Source organism: Gekko japonicus, unplaced genomic scaffold (genome assembly GCF_001447785.1).
Source record: "Gekko japonicus isolate JY-2015 unplaced genomic scaffold, Gekko_japonicus_V1.1 scaffold549, whole genome shotgun sequence".
In the NCBI taxonomy this organism is placed as follows: Eukaryota; Metazoa; Chordata; class Lepidosauria; order Squamata; family Gekkonidae; genus Gekko; species Gekko japonicus.
The window spans coordinates 202,442-227,724 of NW_015169189.1; the positions used below are offsets into that span (position 1 = coordinate 202,442).

At 45.3% G+C, this 25,283-nt stretch overlaps 1 protein-coding gene across 1 annotated transcript; it reads right to left on the reverse strand.

Annotated features, from left to right (window-relative positions):
* Positions 1-1,529: 1,529 nt before the first annotated feature.
* Positions 1,530-19,498, reverse strand: PPIC (peptidylprolyl isomerase C). The gene is made up of 6 exons (XM_015416219.1): positions 19,299-19,498; positions 8,663-8,776; positions 7,315-7,408; positions 4,796-4,980; positions 2,337-2,498; positions 1,530-1,697 (listed from the first exon to the last, which is right to left on the reverse strand). Exons 1-5 carry the CDS (start codon positions 19,419-19,421, stop codon positions 2,364-2,366), a joined length of 651 nt encoding a protein of 216 aa, XP_015271705.1. The 5' UTR covers positions 19,422-19,498; the 3' UTR covers positions 1,530-1,697; positions 2,337-2,363.
* Between the last annotated feature and the right edge of the window lie 5,785 nt (positions 19,499-25,283).

The window sequence follows — 25,283 nt, forward strand, 5'->3', positions numbered from 1 at the left end:
TTCGATACAACAGATTGCCAGTGTTACCATTTCAATAAACAATTCACTTGTACATTCCAACATTTATTCTTTTCCTTGATCTAAGACTTGCTTTAAATAGGTGTGACACTGTTGGCCCCAAAGAATAAATATAACTTTACAACATTATAAAATGTGTGTCTAGGAATTAAAATATCATCTTGCAACAGACTGTATGTGAAAGATGACCAAGTTATATTTTTCAATTAAAACTGATTTGACTATTAATTTGAAATGAAAGATTTTATTTCTGTACTGCCCACAACGTAAACATTTGCCTCTGTTCAAGATTTCTATCTGGGTTTTTTGTTTCTTTGCTTGTTTTGGGAGGTTTTTTTGCCTCAAGTCACAGCCAACTTATGGAGACCCCTTGGGGTTTTCAAGGCAAGAGACATTCAGAGGTGGTTTGCCATTGTCTGCAGCTGCATCACAACCCTGGATTTCCTTGGTGGTCTCCCATCCAAATAGGGCTGACTAAGCTTAGCTTCCAAAATCTGACAAGATTGGGCTAGCCTGGGATTCAGCAGAATAGAGCAGGGGACCTGATTCCCACCCTCTGCTCTGCCAATTACCTATTCCCACCTGCCGGGGAATGAATCTGGCTCTTCCTCCCTGGTAGCTCCAGGGCCAGCACTGGGCTTAGATAATCCTCCCTCCCCCAACTCAGTCCTGGGGAGTGAGAAACCTCTGGGCCAATGGATCCTTGGCTTGGGTTGGTGAGCTTACTGGCCCTTCCCCCTGGACCTCTTTAAAGAGCTGGCTTCTCTGCCCGATCTCCTCTAAGAAGGTCAAGGCTGCCTGCTTTCCATACCCCTTTACCAGAGCTCCACTGGGTCCCAACGCTAGGATCGCCTCTACTAAGAACTCGGCTGGCTTGGCTCCTGTTGCTGAGCATGCTGCTGAGAGCTACCTGGGCTCCTTCAAGTTGGCTGACTCCCAAGTCAGCTCTGTCAAGGCCTGCTGCGACCTGACAGACAAGTTTACCAGCATTGGGGCTTGCTAGCATGGCATGCCTTCAGTGGGGCTTGTGGTCTCCTGTGGTAAGTATGGGGGTCAGAGACTTCAACCCCAGACAGTACTGTGTTAATGTAAGACTATGCCAGCAAATATGAGCAATCCTCAATACCACACATGGTCTCAAGGTTACTCTCTGTTCCGAGAACATGTGTGTAGGTGTAAAGTGCCACCAAGTCACAGCAAACATATGGTGACCTCACAGGGTTTTCAAGGCAAGAGACAAACAGAGGTGGTTTGCCATGGACTTCCTCCATGAGAAAAGACACAATCTATAATAATCTCGGACACCTCCTCTCAAGACCGTACATTTGGTACCAAGTCAGGAAACTATAAGATTATCGATTCAACAGGAAGAATATCTCCAAATACGTTTCCTCAATTGATCAAGGTCAGTCTGGGCTACTGAAGCCTTACATACAGGATTTTTAGAAAACCAAACATTTTTAGAAGATTAAAATAAATGTTTACTGTAACAGGTTTAATGTGTACAGAAACTATAAATTCAGTAAAGTGGATAAACAGGTTTTTCTTTTAAATGGTAACATAATATAGCTGTAGTAATAACACGTTCACCTTTTGCATAAGTTGCATATCAGCAAACTGAAACTCAGTCCTCTTCTGTTGTACAGGGAAGGCACATGTTCCTCATTATGTAAAATAGTCTGTTCAGGAAAAAAAAAGTTCAACAATATCCATATACAAATTCATTAAAAATAATATTCCAAATGTTCTTTATCTTGGAAAAGAAGCAAATGCTGTGTGGCAATCACCAAGCAGAGACTGCATTTTTCCCCCTTTTCCACCTTTACAAGCTTGAAATTAGGAAAGCTGCCTTTAAAGACTAGACTGGTTCACCGCCCAAGGTGATAGTTGACACTTTCCATGAAAATAGATTTTGTATTCAAATTAACTACAAGTAATCACCTCAATGTTCCCAATACAAGGCTTTTTCTAAGGCTTCATGCCTATGCAAATTTTACTCGGTGGCACTGTGTAGTGTGACCCTGCCCGCCTGCTAGATCTGTGTACAAAACCCTGGTTATCAATAAGGAAGCACTGGTGTGTCCAAAAGTTGTGTGTGGGGGGGGGGAGGACAATGCTTTGGGTGACAACAGTATGTAAATAACCATTAAAAGAAAACTTAGTTCATATTCACTCTCTTGAATCCTTTTTTTTTTTTTTTTAAATAAAACCATCTCCTGGGAAGAAGATGACAGCATTATCACCCAGATACTTCAACGCTACATTTGAGATTACCACATTTTTTGTTTTAAAAATATTTTTCCTCATACTGTGCTTACCAAAGATTGGTTCCTTTGCACACACTGTCAACTTGTCCAGTCATCTACTTCAACCACAAATGGTTCTTTCACATCTATCTTCCCACTGTTGACAATTACACAGTCTTGGAGAGGGCGGTCATGTTCATCTGTTTGCTGCAGTTCTATGGCATGCACCACAGCCTGAAAATCCAGGAAGATATTTTTAAATCCAGTAAGATTATATATTTTATCTCCAATAAATAAAAGGGAAGGTGTTTTTTGAAGCATATGTTCATGTCTTTCAGTTGTATCCCCCCCCCTCCCAATAAAACAAAAACTGTGGATACAGACAAGAATCTGCTTCTGCATCTCTGAATGCAAACTCTTTAAAAACCCTTGGTGTGGGAAGTGGCTAGGGAAAAAACACATAATGGTCTTTTCTGCACCCGTCTGTTCCCCTGCAGTTTGTCCACAGCCATATTGGAAGCAGAATCTCACTCCACATTGCATCCCGCTCTCACTTTCCTCCTGCATCACAGCTCTTTCCAGATTCTGCGTTGTTTTATGGCTGTTTGGAGGTGACTTCACAGTCATCACGGTGTTGCCCCGGGGTATCTGAAAGTGGTTTCTCCCCAGACCTTTTTGCTCTTCAGCTTCTGATTCAGAGGGAATAATAAGCAGACTACTTGAGGTGGCTTTAGTCATTTCCACCCATTCCCCCATCCCTACTTCCACTTCTATTTAATTTTCACCTAGCACACAACTTGGAGGGCAGGTAGAGGGGCAGCCTGGGGAGTATGACGCTTCTAACTTGCGGGGGGGGGGCATTTGACACATTCTTCCCCATTGCACATTGGACCCTAGGGAGGGATCTTACCCCCCCCCTCCCCAAAGCCAATCTGCACACAACTTGGAGGGCAGGTAGAGGGGCAGCTTAGAGAGGTCCTTTGGGAGTTTGACACTTCTAGCTTGCGAGGAGGCATTTGACACACTCCTCCCCACTCCCCCCTTTGCACATTGGACCCTAGGAGGGATCTTTTCTCCCTTCCCCAAAGCCAATCTGCATACAACTTGGAGGGGGATGTACTAAAAGGAGTGACAAAATTGCCCTTTGGAAACACTGGGAGAGGCTTGAGGACCCATTTGTTTTGTTTTGTTTATTTAAAACCCTTGGGACCCCACCCCTCGTGACAGACCAGCCAGCCAGCTGCCAAGCTTGCATCCCTCTATGGGTCATGCATGCCTGGAGTAGCCCAGTGGCAGCTAGCCAAAGGGGGTGGGAGAGCAGGGAGGAGAGGCAAGAGAGGGGAGAGTGCTGTGTGCCCCCATCCCTTGCTTATGCACTTGGCCAAGTCGGTAGCAACTGGACACCCCCTCCACAGGTCACAAGTGACACTAACCACAATTAAGCAAAAAATGCGGGCTTTGGTTGTAGATGCAGAATGAATACACAAAAATAAACCGGAGAAAAGAAGAATAGTACAGAGGGCAGGGACACAAAAGATGAAGTTAACCTAAAAGGCTCGACTGCTTGGATTCTCCAGAGTAAGCTACAGTGAGCTGTTAGTGCAGGAAGGGCCAACATTAGATCCTATGTACTGAAAATAATAGGAAGTAACTGCCTGTAGTTCCTTTGTTCCTCAAAAGCTGCTACAGAGGGTCCTCAGGCCAGAGTGGGTAACACTGGGCAGGGGCTGCAGCTCGAAGAGGAAGAGTGCGTGCAACAACATGTGTGTGGAGGACGGTGCTTTCTAACAATTCTCCCTTTTTGTTGCAGCCCCCTGGCACTGTTTCCCATTCTGTTCCCAAGGGTTTCTTGACCCTCGAGAGGGTGTGGAGGAAAGGACAGATCCACTCTGTGGACTCTTTCCATTCACAGCTAATCTGAATTTGAAAAAAGAAAAAATGCCTGATGGACTGCCCATCACAAACCATGTGCAGGCTGAAATATGTGCTGAAACACTGAACATGAAACAGAGACCTGAAGCACTAAAACAATTCATGTGTCCTAGAGTTAGACTCCTCTGGACATAGTCTAAGATGCTACCAGTTGCACTTAGAACAAACTTCACAGGTAATTTAAAAAATCTGTACAGGCACATGTCTATTTTAGGGCTCACTCACTGCCACAGCCTGAGGACACAAAGAAAAAAATTAACATTCTGAACTTCGCAACATATTATCCATCTTTGGGCTTAGAAATACTGCATTATGACAGCATCTCCTGGACGACTTATAAAAGACTCCTAATGACAAGCAGTAGAGTTCTGCCTACTGGGGAGATCAGAAATATATTTCTGTAGTAATTATTCTTTTGCAAGAATGGGTTAGATAATGAACACAACTTTCTACCATCATTAAAGGGCTATTCTTCACATAACCATACACCAGAAATGCAGCAGATCAGACTACTAGGTATTTTTTTAAAGACTAACAGTAGTAGACCCAAAGTACTTGACCAAACAATCATTAAAAATTGTTGTTATGGAAAAAATTACCATTCCATCAATGACTTTTCCAAATACTACATGTTTTCCATCTAACCATCCAGGCCTTGTCACAGCAATGAAGAACTGGGAACCATTAGTATGTGGGCCAGAGTTAGCCATGCTGACCCATCCAATACCATAGTGCTTGAGTTTAAAGTTCTCATCAGGAAACCGGTCTCCATAAATGCTTACTCCTGAGAAGCAAGACAAGATGGTTATGAAAAATCAAGACCATCACCCTAGCACAAATCCAAATATAAGTATATTGTATAGGTATCTCACATGTTGCCGGGATTATAAATCTTCTGATGCCTAACCTCCCGGTACATGGGAAGGAAAAGGAAGAAGGTAAAGTCAGTCCTTCCCATGCTTTCGAAACATGGCCGGCAACAGAACAGTAGATAGCATGCACTACGGGTTCTGTGACACATCTAGCTTCTCTGAGTGCTGGATTCAATGATCCTCTATACTGAGATCTGTGCATGTAGAATTTTACTTGCATTTGTATTTATATGACTATACTTCTGCCTCTCAGTATTTTTTACATCAAGTTTAACACCAGTACTAAAACTTTTTTAAAATCTGCACTAAGTAGCAAGGCACAGGCATTGAGCATAGTAGGGAGAGGGCCCAAAGGTTATACAACCCCCCCCCTCCCCAAGGATGGCATGGATAGGAGGTAATACAATGAAGACTAACTTCCAAGTTTTAAAAAATACATAAAATTCGGCTGTCTTGGTACAGACAAAAATAGTATTTGAAGAGAAAGGGAGATTTGCTCCTTTTAAGTTAGCTGTAACTAAAACTCTTTCTAACCTGCAATCCCAGAACAGGCAAATTTTTACAGTAACAATTTACAAGATTTTGATAATTTCAACTTCCATTCTGGAGCACAATAACTACATAGGAATTATTTTTTTTCATAATGATATACTGATCTATTAACTTATACTAGTTGAGGAAAGGTAGATGATAGATGATAGGATTATTAATTGTGTTAGGAACAGGGGTATGTACTTGGCTTTATCCGAGCTGGAAAAAATAGCCATATTTATCGGCTATTCTTTCAGCCAGATACAGAGGGGGGTGGATTTTCAGATATCCAATAGCCAATTCGGGATTATCCGGAAAAACAGGATAGCCACAGTTAAATGGCATATAAAGAGAGTGCACTTCCTTTATATGTCATTCTGGGTGAAACTGCAGCTTCACAAATGCATTTAAAGGGTCTGTGACACTTTTAAATGCCTTCAGCTCCATTATCACCCATGGGGACCATTATAAATGATCCCCATAGGCTATAATGGGGAATCTATTAGAGGGTATGTAGGGGGCTGGGAGGGTTGTTTTTGAGATAGAGGTACCAATTTTTCAGCATAGTTTCTGGTGCCTCTACTCAAAAGACCTCCCAAGTTTCAAAAAGATTGGACTAGGGGGTCCAATTCTATGGGCCCCCAAAGCAGGTACCCTCATCCTTCATTATTTCCAATGGAGGAAAAAACAGCAAAAAAGCAGGGACTGATGTCAAACCAGAGTCTCTGCAGTAGAAACTGAAGGGGAACATTTCTGCAAGCTCAACAAATCCAAGCAAGGGTTGTTGTTTTTTTGCAAGCCTAGCACAGCCAGTACATGTACAGAGTGCCCAATAGCACCAATGCCACTGTGACAATGCCAACTCAACAAATCCCAGAGGGGGGGGGCTGCAAGCCTAGCACAGCCAGTTCATGTACAGAGTGCCCGGCAGAACCAATGCCACTGTAGCAATGCCAGCTCAACAAATTTCCACTGTGCTTGCACCCCCCTTGCTTGGATTTGTTGCACTGGCATTGCTACTGTGGGACTGGTTCTGCTGGGCACTCTGTACATGCACTGGTTCAGCTGGGTTTGGAAAAATCCCCTCCCCTTCAGTTTTTACTGCAGAGACTCTCTGGTTTGAAACTACACAGAAATTTTGGTGCCTCAAGAAACGGGGGCCCCAGATCCCTGGATACCCCTAGATAGATTCCCCATTGTTCCCATAGGATATAATGGAGCCGGGGGAAATTCGGGATTTAAAAAAAAACAAACCTAATCCAAATACCAAAGCAGTATTTTGGGGGGTCCAATATATCTGAATCTGAAAAATCCCAATTTTGTGTTTGTGTGCACATCCCTAATTAAGAATCTTGATCACCTGTTGGTGGTTCAATTTGGCTAAAGACTTATTTGTTCTGATTTCATTCTACAATAAGAGAATCTAATTACTATATATTTCAGATGCCGACATTTTGTCCCTCTAAGCTGTGGAGTCTTGTGAGCAAAAATTCTGCTTTGCGAGTTACTGGCTTTAAAGTTGTGAGCCAGTGATTTGGCTACTGCATAAACCAGTTAGCTTTGGAGCCCTCCTTCCTGAGCCAAGGGAAAGGTGTGTGAGCTGGGGGCTAAAAAATTGTAAGCTAGCTCACACTAACTCAGCTTAGAGGGAACACTTGTACTGCGATCAGCTCCAAAACTTCATATTTTAATTCATAATAGACTAAAATAGTCACCTCCTGTGCCATCTCCAGCTGTGAAGTCACCTCCTTGAATCATGAAATCTTTGATAACACGATGAAATTTGCTTCCTTTATACCCAAAACCTTTCTAAAAGACAAAGTTAAGAATGACACAGTTGTAGTTTTGCCAGGCATTATACAGAGTAAAAAAAAGAAAGTTAAATAAAATATTAAATGTTTCATAGAACCAATTTCTCCAAGGTAAGCATGTGTAAGAATGCAACCCAGATTTAAAATAGCATACAAGATATTCCAGTATTTTGGTAAAACAGAATAAACTTGCAAAATAAAATTATTTTGTACAATATTGAGTCCTGTCTGTCACAGTGCAACAACAGTGAATAGAGAGGCAAGATGCACAGCCTTTAGATTATAAGATAAGCAGCTGGGTCCATGTACAGTTCACCAACTAGGGTTATGTAAAAGGGCAAGAGGTACCTAAAGCCATATTCCCATAAACAAATAACAACCTAGAACTTTTCTGGACACAAGAATGGGGGTGATTTTTGCTGATTCTCCCCTCCACAGGAACCAAAAACACCCCTTGAATGATGGTCCTGGAGGACAGGGGACACTCAAGAATAGGTGGGAGAAGGGAATCAGCAAAAGTCACCCCCCTGCACCTATGGAAATTCTAGGTGGGATCCTAAAGGCCAGTTAAGCTAAATTGCAAACTCCATTCCATGTGTATGTAAGTAATCACCATACAGATCCACCACTGTAGCAAGAGCAGCAACATAGTGGCAATGTAAACCCCTGTGGAAACACTGCCATGTTGGACTGCTTTTACCCAGATGTACACTTCAGGCCTGACTCAGCCAGAACTGGCTGTCTGTTGTGTCTGACCTAGCTGTGCATTTATAACTATGGTAGCTGAGGTCATGTACAAGGGGAATTTCAAAGAAATGAAATCATTATGAGCACAGAGCAGGGTTTTTGTCAGTTGTAGTTCAGCTATATGAACTCCTTCCCTAAAGAGGCCTGCCAAAATCAAACACAATCTGAATCCATTCTTAACTAAACTAGCATCTATGGCATTCTGCCTGGAACAGTGGGGAAATGGGGTGTTTTCTTTTACTGCTCCTTGATATTATTTTGAGGAATATCTTATTACATTTAAAGGGGGGGAAACACCTCCACACAGATTAGATTTCATGCAGTTGTCATGTAGCCGTACAGCTGTAGAAGTCAGACCCAAATTTTGACCATGCATGCTAAGGAAAGAAGTAAGGGGGGGGGGGGGGAGAGGTGGGGGGGTTGCTCTTGAGAAGAAAAAGCACAACAGACTGGAAAATTCACCAAAACAGTTTTCCATTCCAAAATATTTAAAAATACAACTTACTTCTCCAGTTGCAAGTTTAACAAAGTTTTCTACTGTTTTTGGTACCACTTTTCCAAACAATCCAATTACTATTCTTCCAACATCTTTGCCACCAATCTGTATATCAAAAAATACCTAGAGATTTTCAAAAATAAAATAATACATTACAAATATGATAAAACAACATTAAAGATCAAAACATCATCAATACACATATGTCTAAGCTTTTCAAGAAATCTATAAACTCATTTGTAAAGACTATACCTAGAGATTTTCAAAAATAAAATAAAACATTATAAATATGATAAAGCAACATTAAAGATCAAAACATAATCAATACACATATGTCAAAGCTTTTCAAGAAATCTACAAACTCATTTGTAAAGACTGTGCTATACAAGGAATTTGGGTTACCAACCTCAAGGTGGGGCCTGGAGGCCGCCCAGAATTAAAGTGATCTCCATACTCCAGATATCAGTTCCTCTGGAAGAAATGACAGCTTCAGAGGGTAGATTCTGTGGCATCACATCACCACTCAACTCTCTTTGCTCTCCAAACTCTGCCCTCCCCAGGCACCATTCCCAGAAGTTTCACAAGCTGGAGTTGGCAACCCTACAATGAATCTACAGACGTTAGCAGCTCACGAAACAACAGTTCACTATGTGTTCTTCATACTACTTCCCACGTTTTGTTCATGATTTTCAATATCATAGGAAACTAGCTATAGTTTAATCCTACAGATAATATCTGGAGCGTTCACAACTCCCTCAAGGCCTTTGCCTTCTAGGTGGGTATGTCAAATGGAACTCAGATTGCAAGGATATACTCCATAATTTTAGGAAATCGGATAGCTACAGCTTCCGTCACTTGAAAAAAGGACTGTGAAAAATTAACAGTGCCATCCTAAGCAGAGTTAGACCCTTCTAGGCTCATCAACTTCTATTGACTCAGAAGGATGTAGCTTTGCTTAGGATTGCACCGTTATGTTTTAGATAAATTCAAGCTGAAGTTCCTATAAAAATAATTAGAAGGAAATTAAAAATTAAAATTACAAAGCAATTTTGAAGAAAGTAGCACTGAGCAGCAGCTTATCAATATACCGAAATGCCTAATATTGAATCAGAATTATAGATATGAAGGCCCAGGGGGGGGAAATGGATGTATTCAGAGAAAGAACAAATTTGTTCCTAGGACTTTACCCCCAATTTTTCTGTTGCAAAAATTTGGAGCAGCAATGAAAAAAACTCCTGTGAAATATTTTTTCTTTTGGAATGAGTGAAATACTTTGAAGGCAAGGTTTTACTCAAAATGTAGTGTAAATTTTTTTATATAAAACAATTATTCCTAAAGGCATATAGAACACACATTAAAGAATGTGTTTGTTGTTTAAATGTGCATAGATTTGTAATAATTAATGTGCTATACTATGTTTGATGATAATACATTATTTAAAAGTTTACTGTTTGCAATGCTATAAGGTTTAACTTGACAACCAAAAATGCTGGCAGTTTTATTATGACTGTGTTTCTGTTCAAATAAAACATTCTTGTTTACTACAGAACTTGTTTTCTAATTTCAGCTTTTATTTTTCCTACCTTTCAGCACAAATTAACATTCCTCTGCTAAAGCAACACAGGATGAACATTTTGCAACTCACTTTCTCTCGCTCATTGGATATATTCACAGTTCTGCTTGTCGTAAATTAAGGCATTTATACTTTCAAATTCTACAATTAGTTCAAATAGTGAAATTCTATGTGCTAACAAAGTTAAAAATGATGCATTTTATGTTAAAGCGGTAAAACAAGTTCAAGTTTGATAGGAAAGTAAGTACTGCATATATATCACCCCCCCAAACAAATAAATAATCTGTTTTTTGGGGGGAGGGTGGCTGAGTTTTTCCCATGTCTTCAACATCTCCTGAATTTTTAGATGTCTAACCAGAGCATCATGACTGCCTTGCTGGGAGACTCAGAGCACTGGTCCATCTAGCTCAGTACTGTCTGCTCTGGCAGTTAGTGGTTTATTAGATTATCAGGGAGACAAGGGTATTTCTCCCCACCTCCTACCCAAGATAATTTTGACTGGAGATAACCAGGGACTGCAATCTTTCTCAAGCAAAGCATATGCTCTGCCACAACTCCTGTAAAGCACGTTAGCTGCAGTTCCTGTTAAACTTGTTGCATCCTGCCCGGACACTTAATTTTCTCTATTTTATGTTCTAATTCTTAAGTACCATAAAATATGGTTTAAACACTGCATACACTGAGTAACCACCCATCATTACTACTTGACCATCAAACCTGATATATCATTCTGAAGTATTTAGACTAGTGAAGACTTGAAATTACTACTGATGAAGGTTAAAACAGAAAGTGTCAAAGCAGGATTACAACTGAACATCAAGAAGACAAATGTAATTAATCTATCTGGTATTATGTTCAGAACGATCACTGTATTATCCTATATATTCTTACAGTAAGCAGAATCCTTGTAGCTAAAAAATGGAAAACAGATACAATACCTAGAAGAGATGAGATAGTCGAAAAAATCCTTGAAATAGCGGAATTGGACAAATTAAACCAAATACTAGCAGGGAGAGATGACAAAGCTGTCACTGGTGACCAAGATTCAAATAACCTCCTGGTGATCAGCCCCTTAGCCAGGACTTTTTTTGGGGGGGGGGCATCGGGGAGCTAACTAAATTAATTTTTTGTAACGGAAAATACACAAATAAATCGTTAAAAAAAAAGAAGACAAATGTAATGACTACTGAGAAATTAAACAATTTTAAAGCTGACAGTGAAGAAATGGAAGTTGTTAAAAGATTTTCTATTAGGCAACTGGACAGGCTCCAACAGTAATGTCGTCGGCAGGGCTGCTGCTGCTGTGGCAGGCCGGCCAAGCTCGTAACACCTAGCATGCAGTGGGAGTGGCTGTGGTGGCCCAGCCTGGCTCGGGATGCTGCAAGAGGTGAAGGCAGCAAGGGCAGCCCGGCTGGGAGGGGAGGAGCCATGCCGGCCATGACTCACCACCACCACCCTGCCGCCATCTAGCCACGCTCGAACACTGAGGCAAGCGGCTGGCTGGGCTTTGCTTACATAGGATTTCCCAGTTGTAAGGAGAACCCTCGGCAACTGGACAGGCTCCAACAGTAATGTTGTCGGCAGGGCTGCTGCTGCTGTGGCAGTCCGGCCAAGCTCGTAACACGTAGCATGCAATGGGAGTGGCTATGGTGGCCCAGCCTGGCTCGGGATGCTGCAAGAGGTGAAGGCAGCGAGGGGAGCCCAGCTGGGAGGGGAGGAGCCATGCCTACCATGACTCACCACCACCACCCTGCTGCCATCTAGCCACGCTCAAACATGGAGGCAAGCGGCTGGCTGGGCTTTCCTTACATGGGATTTCCCAGTTGTAAGGAGACACCCCCCCAACAGCTCTGCCTCAGCCTGGCTCAGCCTTTCTGCAGCGGGAGTGGAGTTGGGGCTGGATCCAGAAGGAGGAGACAGCAGCTGCTCTCAGCTGGCTGCTGAGATACACGCCAGCCTGGAGCAAGTTCCACAGTGGGCGAGAGAGCGGCACTCTGGAAAGTAGGCCCAGTGGAGCAGCTGCAGTCGATCAGGATGGGGAGGGAGAAGGGCGACAGGGCCCCCCTTCGAGCCACACACACCCGAACGCCAGTGGGTGGGGGGGCACTTCAAATGTGAAAGGAGTGGAGCCCCATGTGCCCCACCACTGGCTACAGCCCTGCTGGTGATATATCACAATCAGGTTTTTGTTAGTGGAAACCCCATACTCCGTTAGCCCTGACCTGGATGGCAGGCTAGCCTGATCTCATCAGGTCTTGGCAGCCAAAAGGATTGGCCCTGGTTGGATGGGAGACCACCAAGGAATGCCAGGGTTGCAATGCAGAGGTAAGCAATGGCAAGCCACCTCTGAACGTCTCTTGCCTTGAAAACCCTACGGGGTTGCCACAAGTTGGCTGCAACTTGATGGCAAAAAAAAAATCCCCATTACTACGTATTGGTGTGAAAGTTGGACAATGAAGAAATCTGACAGGAGGAAAGTTGATCCATTTGGAATATGGTGTTGGAAGAGAGTTTTACAGATACCATGGGCCACCAAAAGGACAAATAAGTGGATTGTACATCAAATCAAGCCTGAACTCTCCCTAGAAGCTAAAATGACCAAGTGGAGGTTATTGTACTTTGGTCATTTTATGATTTTTCCTGCATTCACATTTTCCTCACTTGTAAGTTCCTGTTTCTTCGGGGGGGGGTGTCTGTTCCACAGGCTTTGCTCCCTCTAGTGGCTGATTCGATATTACATCGGTTTATGTTCAGCATATCTCACTGCAGATTTAAACTGCAGGATTTTATGCAGGGCATAAACTGATGTAATATCAAATTGACCAACAGAGGGAGCAAAATGGTGCAGAACAGGAAAAAATGAAGAAACAGGAACTTACAAGCAAGGAAATGAGAATGTGGAAAAGCCTTATGAGAAGACAAGACTCACTGGAAAAGACAATAATGCTAAGAAAAGCTGAAAGCAATAGGAAAACAGAAAGACCCAATATGAGATTATTAACTCAATACAGGAAGCCACAGCCTTCAGTTTCTAAGACCTGAAGAAGGCTGTTAAAGATAGGATGTTTTGGAGGTCATTAACTCATAGGGTTGTCATAAATTGGAAGTGACTTGATGCATTAACACATAAAACAGCACACTACTATCTCCTCCCTCTCTCCCTCTCAAATTATTTTGTGAAAACAGACATTAAAAGTAGACCTAGAATTCTACCGCAAGAGTCTATTATTTTATCTTCTATGTTTCATGAAGTTCAGGCACCGCTTTTCTCTTTGTTTTCTCTGTATATCTATACTCACTATGTTACCTGCAACATCATTAAAAAATGTTAGATGCACTAATTGATTATATAAGAAAGCAGGAAGTTTCAGCAAGTAAGACTTGAGTGTTCTGTGAAGTCTATGAAATAGTAATCCCTGTGCTGAACTGTGCTTATGTTATTTTGGAAATCGGGTTCCGTTTTACCAGCTGCTGTTGAAGATCATTGAAATGCTTGACTTATACCTGGGAGAGGTGTCCGGCTGTTATTCTTTGCACAGTGGGAGTCTTCTGCTGCAGTTACTTTCTGTTTGGAGGTCTATGGACATTATGTATGGAATTACAGAAAAGCCTACTGCTGGTTTTGAATATGTTCTTTTTGGACCAATGTCTATACACTCTATTGGGTTGTGACCGCTAATGCTTCTTTTTATTTCAATGAATGCAATATATAGTTTTGAACATAGTTGTGAATTGTAGATGGTCTTCCCTTGGTGCGTGTTGTTTGTGGTTATACTGAATCAGACCATCGGTCCATCTAAGTCAGTATTGTCTACTCAGACTAATTATTAACACAAGGTGTGGTGACCAGAACTGTAAACAGTTCTCCAAACGAGGTCACACCACTGATTTATACAGGGGCATTATGATACTGGCTGATTTGTTTTCAATTCCATTCCTAATAATCCCTAGCATAGCGTTGGCCTTTTTTACTGCAGTCACACACTGTCTCAACATTTTCAGTGAGTTATCTACGACAACTCTTGGTCAGTTCGTTGCATCTATGACACTGTCTAACCATCTCATCCTTTGCCGTCCCCGTCTTCTTTGACCTTCAATCTTTCCCAGCATCAGGGTCTTCTCAGGGTATCCTCATAACAAGGATACAGAATGTCAATCTTGTTCTGCATTTAAGGCAAGATTCATACTGGACAGATCTTATAGCACCTGCTCTCCAAAGCCCTGGCAAGAACAGAACATATCAGGAAAACATAACACAAGGGAGAGGTGGGAGCGCAATGAGATGATCCAGCTTTGGGGACAAAAACATCTTTCAAAACTGGGGTCAGAGGTAGGGCCAGCTAAGCTCACCAGCACAGATGGCTAAATACTGCCAAAGTGGCAGCATATACTACAAAAGGCATGAACATTGAATCATATTAGAAAGAAACATAACAATATGCATTCAACTTTTCAGGCCTTTCATGTCTTAAAAATAATTTAAAAGGGGGAGGGAAGTCTTGGGTTCCTCGTCAATTGGTTTTGATAGTGTGCCTGTTGAACCTCACTAGTTACTGCAACTACTACTGATATAAGGGAATTAGAATACCTTCCAAGATCTATACATCATCAAAGAGGAGAACACACCTGGCATTTGCTATCTTCTGCTATACCTAAACTGGCTAGAATTCAGTCTTTATAGGAACAAAGCAACATGTTGGTACTAAATAATGGCAGAACTAGACATTACAAAAGTAATGGACTTGCTCCTGTTCCATGTCTCTCCTCTTTTTCTGATAATGTCAAGTATACACAAAGACGTTATAGCACTGTGTATTGATTTGTCCTACTTCATATAATTTGCTATCAGTTGTGGGGAAGGTGCAATATGTTGCAATACCATTGCACTCATTGCTTTGATAGGAAAGAGAAGGGGGGAAATACATGAAGCAGCTGTGAGCAGTGTTCCCCCTAAGGTGAGTTAGTGTGAGCTAGCTCACTTCTCTTATGTTCTTGTGTTCTTATGACTGGCAGCGATTGCTATACCATTAAAAGATATGTGATTGATTGATTGATTGGCAGCAGCTCTCCAGGGTCTTTCACATCATCTCCTGCCTGGACCTATAACTGGAGATGCTGAGAGTGGAACCTGGGACCTTCTGCATCCAAAGCAGAGGCTCTTCCACCAAGCCACAGCTTTTCCCTATTGCCTTGAAAGCAAAAGAGGAGTATTAAATAGAGATAAATGATCTGCGTTAACGGATACAGAATGTCTCACACAAACAACCTTTACTGCATAACAAGGATACAGAATGTCAATCTTGTTCTGCATTTAAGGCAAGATTCATACTGGACAGATCTCATAGCACCTGCTCTCCAAAGTCCTGGCAAGAACAGAACGTGTCAGGAAAACATAGCACAAGGGAGAGGTGAGAGCGCAATGAGATGATCCAGCTTTTGGGACAAAAACATCTTTCAAAACTGGGGTCAGAGGTAGGGCCAGCTAAGCTCAGCAGCACAGATGGCTAAATACCTACAAGGTTGAAAATTATGAAAAAGGTAGCAAAAGAAACCGTGAACTTTTAAGTATTGTTTAAGAGAAGGGAAAGAACAAGAGAACGGGACATGGTGGGGGTGGGAGCGCTGCGGGAAGCCTGAAGCAGGGGAGGGAGGGTGATTGGGAAAAGGGATATATTAAGAAAGGTGAAATGGCTTAATATTGGACATGTTGTTATATCCTAATAATGAAATTGTTTTTAAAAAAATACTGCCAGACTGGCAGCATATACTACAAAGGACATGAACACTGAATTATATTAGAAAGAAACATAACAATATGCATTCAACTTTTCAGGCCTTTCATGTCTTAAAAATAATTTAAAAGGGGGAGGGAAGTCTTGGGTTCCTCGTCAATTGGTTTTGATAGTGTGCCTGTTGAACCTCACTAGTTACTGCAACTACTACTGATATAAGGGAATTAGAATACCTTCCAAGATCTATACATCATCAAAGAGGAGAACACACCTGGCATTTGCTATCTTCTGCTATAGCTAAACCGGCTAAGAAACAGATATACACAGGTAACTATAGTATATGAAATTCAACATATATTCCACTTGCCTAGCATAAATAACCACAGATGATCTGCACATACTGAGGAGTTAATAAGAATTCAGTCTTTATAGGAACAAAGCAACATGTTGGTACTAAATAATGGCAGAACTAGACATTACAAAAGTAATGGACTTGCTCCTGTTCCATGTCTCTTCTCTTTTTCTGATAATGTCAAGTATACACAAAGACGTTATAGCACTGTGTATTGATTTGTCCTACTTCATATAATTTGCTATCAGTTGTGGGGAAGGTGCAATATGTTGCAATACCATTGCACTCATTGCTTTGATAGGAGAGAGAAGGGGGAAAATACATGAAGCAGCACTGGCTGTGAGCAGTGTTCCCCCTAAGGTGAGTTAGTGTGAGCTAGCTCACAGCTTTTTAGCCTCCAGCTCACACATTTTTGTCTTAACTCAGGAAGGATGGCTCCAGAGCAAACTAATCTATGCAGCAGACAAATCGTTTCCTCACAACTTTAATGCCAGTAGCTCACAAAGTAGAATTTTTGTTCACAGGACTGCACAGCTTAGAGGGACCATTGGCTGTGAGTCTCCCAGTCAGGACATAGTTGGTCCTATTGTCAAAGAAGAAAATGCTGAGGACAGTCTAGGTTGCCTCCAACGTAAAATGCAGGGAACAAAATCTATGTAAGTAATACGTACAATGGGGAACTCTCTAGTACAGTGTGTGTTTCTTCTTCTGAGCACTGATCATTGATTAAAGGCTACAGCCAGACCAAACTACATCAGTGGGAACAGAATAAAATGTTTAGCATTGATCTTACCAGCAGTGGCTACTGAAGTTTGGCACTAGTGGGATCGATGGAACTCTGTTCACACTATGTGTACACTTACTTGCCTCTATGTATTATACCGCATCTCTTCAATGTGTGCAAAAGAGTGCTAACATTCATCAAGCAGTCCAGACAATCCAAGAGGCTCGTTTTCATGAGCATCATAAGCCTGATATTTCAACAGTGCCATTAGCAGTGTCAAGGGACCCCAAATCAAAGATACTGATTGCCCAGGGCATTGTTCCAAACACTAGACAGGCCAAAGCTGTCTACCTAACCTCTACCTTCCATCCAGCTCAGCAAGTAGTAGGGAGCACATTTCTATCTGAAACCAGGTGTACCTGCATAAAATTCTGCCAGTTTTCCCCCCAAAACCTATCTATGAAAACATTATTATAAGGAAATCACTACCCAATAGCACATTTTTCCCCTTGAGAGAGGATCTGGAAGAGTGTAGACAGGAAGTCTGGGCCACTCTTGCTTCCTCTGTTCCTGAAACCTTTGAAGCAGTTCTTATTACACTCATCTGGTACCAGCTACTTCATGCTGATAGTATGCTGTTTTGGATTGTGAGCACATATGAAGAGACCAGAGGCTCGTTAAATATAACTATCCGGTTTACATTCAACTTTGCTCAATACTTTTCTTTTGTTTAAATATCAAGAAGTTTTGCTTCTTCAGCAAATATCTAGTGTTTGTGATGCCTGCCACAAAAATCCAGAAAGGTATTGAATGCCAATCCCAACATAAAGTCCAGCATCGTCTCATCAACGGGTAGGGATGCAAGGCCAGTGGCTGGTATCCTCAGGAGCTTTATGGGCAGAGTGGGTGGGGAGGGGCACAGAAATGACTACCAACACTGATTCCAGCATAAGGCTTGTGAGAGACAGAGCTCACTTCATTAGATGTATAGTGTCCATCCAAGCAGCTAAATTTGTTGTTCAAGAAACAGAACAAGGATGGAGACACCCCGTACATCTGATGAAGTGAAGTCTGACTCACAAAAACTGGATTGAATTTTGTTAGCCTTTAAGACGCTTTTGAACTCCTGTTTGATTTTGCTGCAACAGACTAACACAGCTGTTTTCCTGGCATTAGCAAAGTTTCATAAGATATGCAGATGTTTTTATTAGGACATGTGCCACCCAGTACAGGGTGGATCACAACCTATATCCTCCCTGTCCTGAAGAAGCACAATCAAGATTTGTTCTCAAAAAGTGGAGGGAAAGACATCAGTGGCTATTAGCCATAAGGTATAGCTAGGGGCTCTGGGGCAAGTGATGCTCTGTCTTCTTGGTGCTTGGGGGGGGGGGGTCAACAGCGAGAGGGCTTCTAATGTCCTGGCCCCACTGCTGGACCTCCTGATGGCACTGGTATTTCTGGCCACTGTGTGACACAGAGTGTTGGACTGGATCTGCCTTTGGCCTGATCCAACATTGGCGTCTCTTATGTTCTTATGTTCTTAAGGATGGAGACACCCCATACATCTGATGAAGTGAAGTCTGACTCACAAAAACTGGATTGAATTTTGTTAGCCTTTAAGACGCTTTTGAACTCCTGTTTGATTTTGCTGCAACAGACTAACACAGCTGTTTTCCTGGCATTAGCAAAGTTTCATAAGATATGCAGATGTTTTTATTAGGACATGTGCCACCCAGTACAGGGTGGATCACAACCTATATCCTCCCTGTCCTGAAGAAGCACAATCAAGATTTGTTCTCAAAAAGTGGAGGGAAAGAAAAAAAAAAGAGAAGCTTCGCAAGCAAAGCTGCTATTATTATGGGTATGCCTCGCAAAGCAGCCAACACTTTTCTGGCAGCCTGCATCTTTCACAGCAGCGGAATTCCAACAAGTGCTAGCTTGCCAGAATAAAAATGGACCGCTTTAGGAAAGCTTTGCTTGTTGAATTTCTGTCCGTGATGCAACTGTTAAAAGCACGGGAGTCATGTCTGGAAAGAGAGAGGTGGCTTTGGCAACCCTGACAACCCACCCTACGATCATGCACGTCGGAGCTGGCTTCCGTGCAGACATGGTCGAGGAAGAGGATGCTGGAAGACGGAGGAGATTCTCCCCGGCTGCCAACGAGTCCCCGAACTGCCTGAACCCCCCCCCCCCCCCGGTTGTTTCGAGCTCCCCAGTTTGGAGCAGGGCTATCCTAGCCTTGCTCCCCGCGGGCTTATAGTCACCTTAGCGGTCACGGTGGGTCCTCTCCTCCTGAAGCCGTCGGCCCCGGGGAGACGCCACAAGAGGCACAAGAAGGCGCACAAAAACGCCAGCGGCCCGAGAGCGCGGCCAACGCGACAGCCCATCCTGCGCCTTCCCTCGCTGCTAGGCTGAGCCCAGCATCGCAGAGAGGAAATCGGCAGCCGTTCCAGGCGCCTGCGCGGCGCTTCTGCCCGACTGACACTGTGGCAGGAGGCGGAGCAACGCGGAAGGACCTGGAGGCGCTGCTGTGGCGGTTGACGAGGCTTCGACGTGCGCCTGACTTCCAGGCTGCCCTTTGCGGACGGCCTTTGCACCTGAACCGAGGACCAGGCTGTCGGTCAGGGACTGCGGTGATTCCTGTGGCGTGAAGCACACACTCTGGAAACCAGTTCTTCTCACCCTGGAAAGAGCCCTCTTTTGCCCCAGTCGTTTGTGTGTGTAAGAAGGCAGTTGCGATCCACACAAGCTCTCCAGCGGCGGCTGGGCTGTGCTTCCCGCCCCCCTCTCCATGGGATGAAGCCTATGAAGGACGTTTTCTTCCTGTCCGATAATAGTAACACTCAGGAGCACCCCATGAAATTGATCTCTGACGGGTTCAGAAGTGACAAGGCCTTTGTTTGTTGGCCTCCCAGAGCAACTGGTTGGCCACTGTGTGAAACAAGATGTTGGAACACACGGACTGATCCAGTAGGGCTCTTCATGGGGGGGGGGGGAAATCACAATCACATGACTTACATTTGATGTGAGAAAGTGGCCACACACAGAGACGTCTGGGTGCTGCTGCCTGCCTGGTTGATTACCAGACTGGCATGGGATGCCTTTATCACCACCAGGCAGCATTTAAAGAAGGCAGGGACCAAGGAGGACCCAGCTCTGCCACTTCTCACTGTATGGAATCAAGCAGAGCGGTGGGATGAGGAAACAAGGGAGCAAGGTATGAAGTGGCTCTTGAATTGTATAGCCACAGACCAGCAGCATAAGAGCAACCAAGAACTGCAGGATTTCACTCCCAGGGCCAGCTCCTTTTCACATGGCAGAGACCTGTGTTTCTGTGCTTTTTATGTCAAAAAGGGCTGTGGCCTATTGGTGGTGTTATGTATGCAGACCACCACCAGGAGTCCGCGGCTAGAGTCGGAGCTGAGCTCCTTTAAACAATAGGAACCTAGGATCCTAGTTCTCCCAGCATTCACCAACAGCAGCTTTGGCGGGAAATTCAAACTCTCCAACGGGACTGTGGGTGTGCTGGGTGGGTGTTGGCCTTGCAGGGCTGTTTTTCAGTTCCAGTGTGTAGTACAATAAATGGGTGCAAACACATGTCGTTGTCCGAGTGCACCATGCGGTGAACACAGTACTTTTCAGTGGCGACAAGGATGGGATTCCGCTGAACCAGGCCTGGCTTGCATCCCAGCGCAGCACTGAGCATCGATCCAGCTGACGCCACCACACCCCACATCGCTCCCGAGCAGCACCACATCACACACTGCATCCAGGACACCGCTCCCCGCTCCACACCAAAGCCATGGCCTCCGCTCAAGGAAACCTGGAGATCTTTGATCCAGCCCATCCTGAACTCTGGGACTTATGGACGGACCAACTGACCTGCCACCTCACCTACAATGAGGTAACTGATCCGGGCAAACAACAGGCCCTTCTCCTCAGTTCCTGCAGCGTAAACACCATTCGACTCGCAAAGAGTCTCCTAGCACCCCGGGTTATCCTCAAGTGTTCTTATGAGGAAATCATCAATGCCCTGATGAAGTACCTCACACCCTGGCCAACAACACTTGCCAGGCGGATAGAGTTCCAGGGCCGCATCCAGAAACGGGGTAAGTCGGCCGTTGCTTTTATGGCAGCCCTGCACCAGCTGGCTATGGACTGTGCCTTCACGAAGGTGGAGGAGAACCTCCTAACGCAATTCGCCTGGGGCATCAGCTACATAAAGCTGCGGAGGAAGATGATCAGTAATGCCGACATCAAGATCGAGGAGGCCTTCCAACTTGCCATCGCACACGAGGCCTCCCACTGCGACCGTCCCTCTTCTGCATCTCATCTTGTGCTCCCCGACTTGGTACCTGAGAACTCCGACAAGGAGGACGTCTGTCTCATCCGTCTACCCTCCCACCGTAAGCCACCAGGACCCGCAGCATCAGGATCCTCCAGGAAGACCGCCGGCCATTTCTTGTGCACCAGCTGCGGAGAGATGCATGAGCGTAAGTCCTGCCGGACCCTGCTTACGCCCTTCCCCTCTATGTTTGGTGGACTTTCAAAGGAACCCAGTTCCTATCCAGAGTGTGGGAACTTTCAGGGTGCAGTACAGAGGTTTTGAGGGACTTCTGGACTTGATTGTGGTGGAGGGAAATCTTGTCAGTTTGCTGGGCCAGGCATGGTTTGCGCCGTTGGGCATTACAATCAGGGGGGTTAATAACTGTATAACAAGGGACTTTGCGGAGGTATGCGGAGAGTTCCCTGCTGTGTTCGATGGGGCTTTAGGGTGTTATAAAGGGGCCCTGGTTTCCTTACAGCTTGACCCCAATGTGGCCCCTATTCGCATGCGCTTCCGCACCGCTCCACTTGCCCTCCGGCCAAAAATAGATGCAGAACTGGACCGCTTAGTGGCACAGGGGGTCCTAGAGCCAGTATCACACGCAATCTGGGAAACACCAATTGTAACCCCAGTTAAACCCAATGGTGACGTCCGCATCTGTGCGGACTACAAATGCACACTAAATAAGGCCCTCCACGACCACTCCTACCCGGTCCCGGTTGTGAGTCACGTCCTGGCTTCTCTGGCGGGTGCTAAGATTTTCGGCAAACTCAATCTGGCACAAGCCTACCAACAGTTGCCAGTGGATGACGCCACGGCCCAAACCATAGTTACGCACAGGGGGGCTTTTAAGGTAAAAAGGCTGCAGTTCGGGGTGAGTGTGGCCCCCAGGATATTCCTACAATTAATGGACTCCTTGTTAAAAGGGATCCCTGGAGTGATGCCGTTCTTTGATGACGTCCGCTTCGCAGTGGCCACCCCAGATGACTTTACCTCCCGCCTCCGCACAGTCTTGCAACGTTTCGACTCAGCTGGCCTGAAAGTAAAGTGGGAGAAATGTCTCCTCGGGGTTCTGGAAGTGGACTTTCTGGGGTTCTGCGTTGACGCCGCCAGCCTCCATCCCACTAAGGACAAGGTGGAGGCCATCGTGGAGGCCCCTGTACCCACTTGTAAGGCAGAGCTGCAGGCATTTTTGGGACTAATAAATTTTTATCAAGCCTTTCTGCTGCACAAGGCAGCAGTGGTGGAGCCCCTACACTGCCTCCTAGACAAGTCGGCTCCTTGGTCATGGGGCCCGAAGGAAGCGGCAGCATTCAGGGGGGTTGAGGTGCTTTTAATTTCCAACAACGTGCTGGCCCATTTTGATGAATCCCTGCCAGTGGTCCTCGCGTGTGACGCCTCCCCATATGGTGTCGGCGCAGTCCTGGGCCACATCCTCCCTGATGGTCGTGAGGTTCCTGTGGCCTATTACTCCAGGACCTTAATGGCAGCAGAGCACAATTACGCGCAAATCGACAGGGAGGGCTTGGCAATTGTGGCCGGGGTCAAGAAGTTTCATAACTTCGGGGTCAAGAAGTTTCATAACTTCGTTTATGGGCACCCCTTCACGATCACAACAGACCACAAGCCCCTCCTCAGCCTCTTTGCTGCTGACAAGCAGACTCCCCAAGTCCTGTCGCCCCCGGTCCGCAGATGGTCTCTCTTCCTGGCTGGTTACCAGTACCACCTGGAGCACCACCCGGGCAAGGTGATGGGACATGGCGATGCCCTGAACCGGCTGCCGCTGCCGTCCACAAACACTGATCCTGCTCCTGCACCTGGGGTCCTGCTCATCGAAGGCCTTTCGGAGCCTCCTCTGCAAGCTGCCGATGTCGCTGCACATTCAGCCCACGACCCCCTCCTTTCCCAGGTCTTGGGCTGGGTGGTGAGGGGTTTTCCCACATCATCCCTGGGGCCCGAGTTCGCGGCTTTCAGCACAAGGAAAGAGGAACTCTGGGACCTGAAGGGATGTCTTCTGTGGGGTGACCGGGTCGTGGTCCCCAGCGCCCTGCGACTGAGGGTCCTCACAGCACTCCACAAGGCACATCCGGGCATCGTACAGATGAAGGCACTGGCCCGGAGCTATGTGTGGTGGCCGGGAATCGACGCCGAGAGAGTCGTGGGTCCAGAGGTGCCAAACCTGCCAAAAAGTAGAGCCCAATCCGCCAAGCGCACCAACACAGCAGTGGGAGTCAACCCGCAAACCATGGTCCCGGCTCCACATCAATTTTGCCGGACCATTCCAGGGACTGTTATTCTTAGTAAAAGTTGATTCCTACTCAAAGTGGCTGGAGATCAGTCCCATGTCTACCACCTCTACGAAGGCCGTGATCCGGTCCCTCCGCTGGATCTTTGCTACCCACAGGCTGCTGGACACGATAGTCTCAGACAATGGGGCAGCCTTCACATTGGTGGAGTTCCAGGACTTTTTCCAAACGAACCTGATACGGCACATCCGATCTGCACCCTTCCGCCCCGCGACCAACAGCCAGGCCTAGAGGATGGTGCGTACCGCAAAGGAAGCCCTCAGCAGGATAACGGATGGGGACTGGGAGTTCTGGCTAGCCCGCTTCCTCCTGACACAGAGGATGACACCTAACCCCATCACTGGCCAAAGCCCTGCAGAATTATTGATGGGTCAACACCCCGCGACCTTGTTGGATAGGCTACACCCAGACAGGGCACCAGACTCCAAGATGAGGGTTGAACAGTGGGAGGCTCCAAGAGGGTTCTTCCCGAGCAACCCGGTGTTCATCTGGAACTACGGAACGGGAACCCCGGTATCTTACGACGTATCGACAGAAGACAGCAGGCTCCTTAAAAAGCACCTTGTCCAACTGAGGTGGCGACAGCTTCCGGAGGCTGGAAAACTTCCACCGTGGACTACAGGGAATGGCACCTACACCCCCGAGCCCAGTGTTCAGCCCGACCCCCTGAGCATCGAGGAGGCCCTTCCGAGTGAACCACCACTAGAACCAACAGTGCCAGAGACACTTCAGCCACCACAACAGGAGCCCCTACCCCAGGTCACAACCCATCAACCTGAACCCGTAGCCAGTGACCCTGTACTAGCAACCCAGCGTTCCCTCAGAGAGTACAGACCCCCCCCCACTTATTTACAGGACTATATCACATAGGTAGGGTCGGAACTATGGGGAGAGGAGTGTTATGTACGTGGACCACCACCAGGGGTCCGCGGCTAGAGTCGGAGCTTAGCTCCTTTAAACAATAGGAACCTAGGATCCTAGTTCCCCCAGCATTCACCAATAGCAGCTTTGGCAGGAAATTCAAACTCTCCAATAGGACTGTGGGTGTGCTAGGTGTGTATGTGTATAGTTGGCCTTGCAGGGCCGTTTTTCAGTTCCAATGTGAAGTACAATAATCGTGTGCAAACACATGTCGTTGTCCAAGTCCTCCATGCGGCGAACCCAGTACTTTTCAGGTGGGTTCTAATGAGCCTTATCTTTTTCCAGTCACAGTGGGTTCTGTGTCTTTTTACCTCCCGTTCTACATGTCTTGTTTCTGGAAACAAAAAAGACATACTAAAAAGTGTAGTCTCTCTTTTTTAAAAAAGTTGTTCCTCTAAGCAATCTTGAGTAGTCAATCAGTGCAACTGCTGCGTGTGTGTATAGTGTGTTGCACACCTACTAAGACTGTAATACTATGCGGGGGGGGGGGGAACCCAGGTAAGACAGTAGTGGGTATTCAAAGTGAAGGTGCAAAGGAATGGTCTGCATGAGTCTACATGCTATCAACATTTTAGCCTTAGCCCTTTTCAGTGCAATGACATGATCCAGTCTGCACATCATGTATCAGTGGAGAAATGCTTTTTTGCTGTTGCTTTCATTGTTGTCTTGTGTTACACTGGGGCATGTGGGTAGGC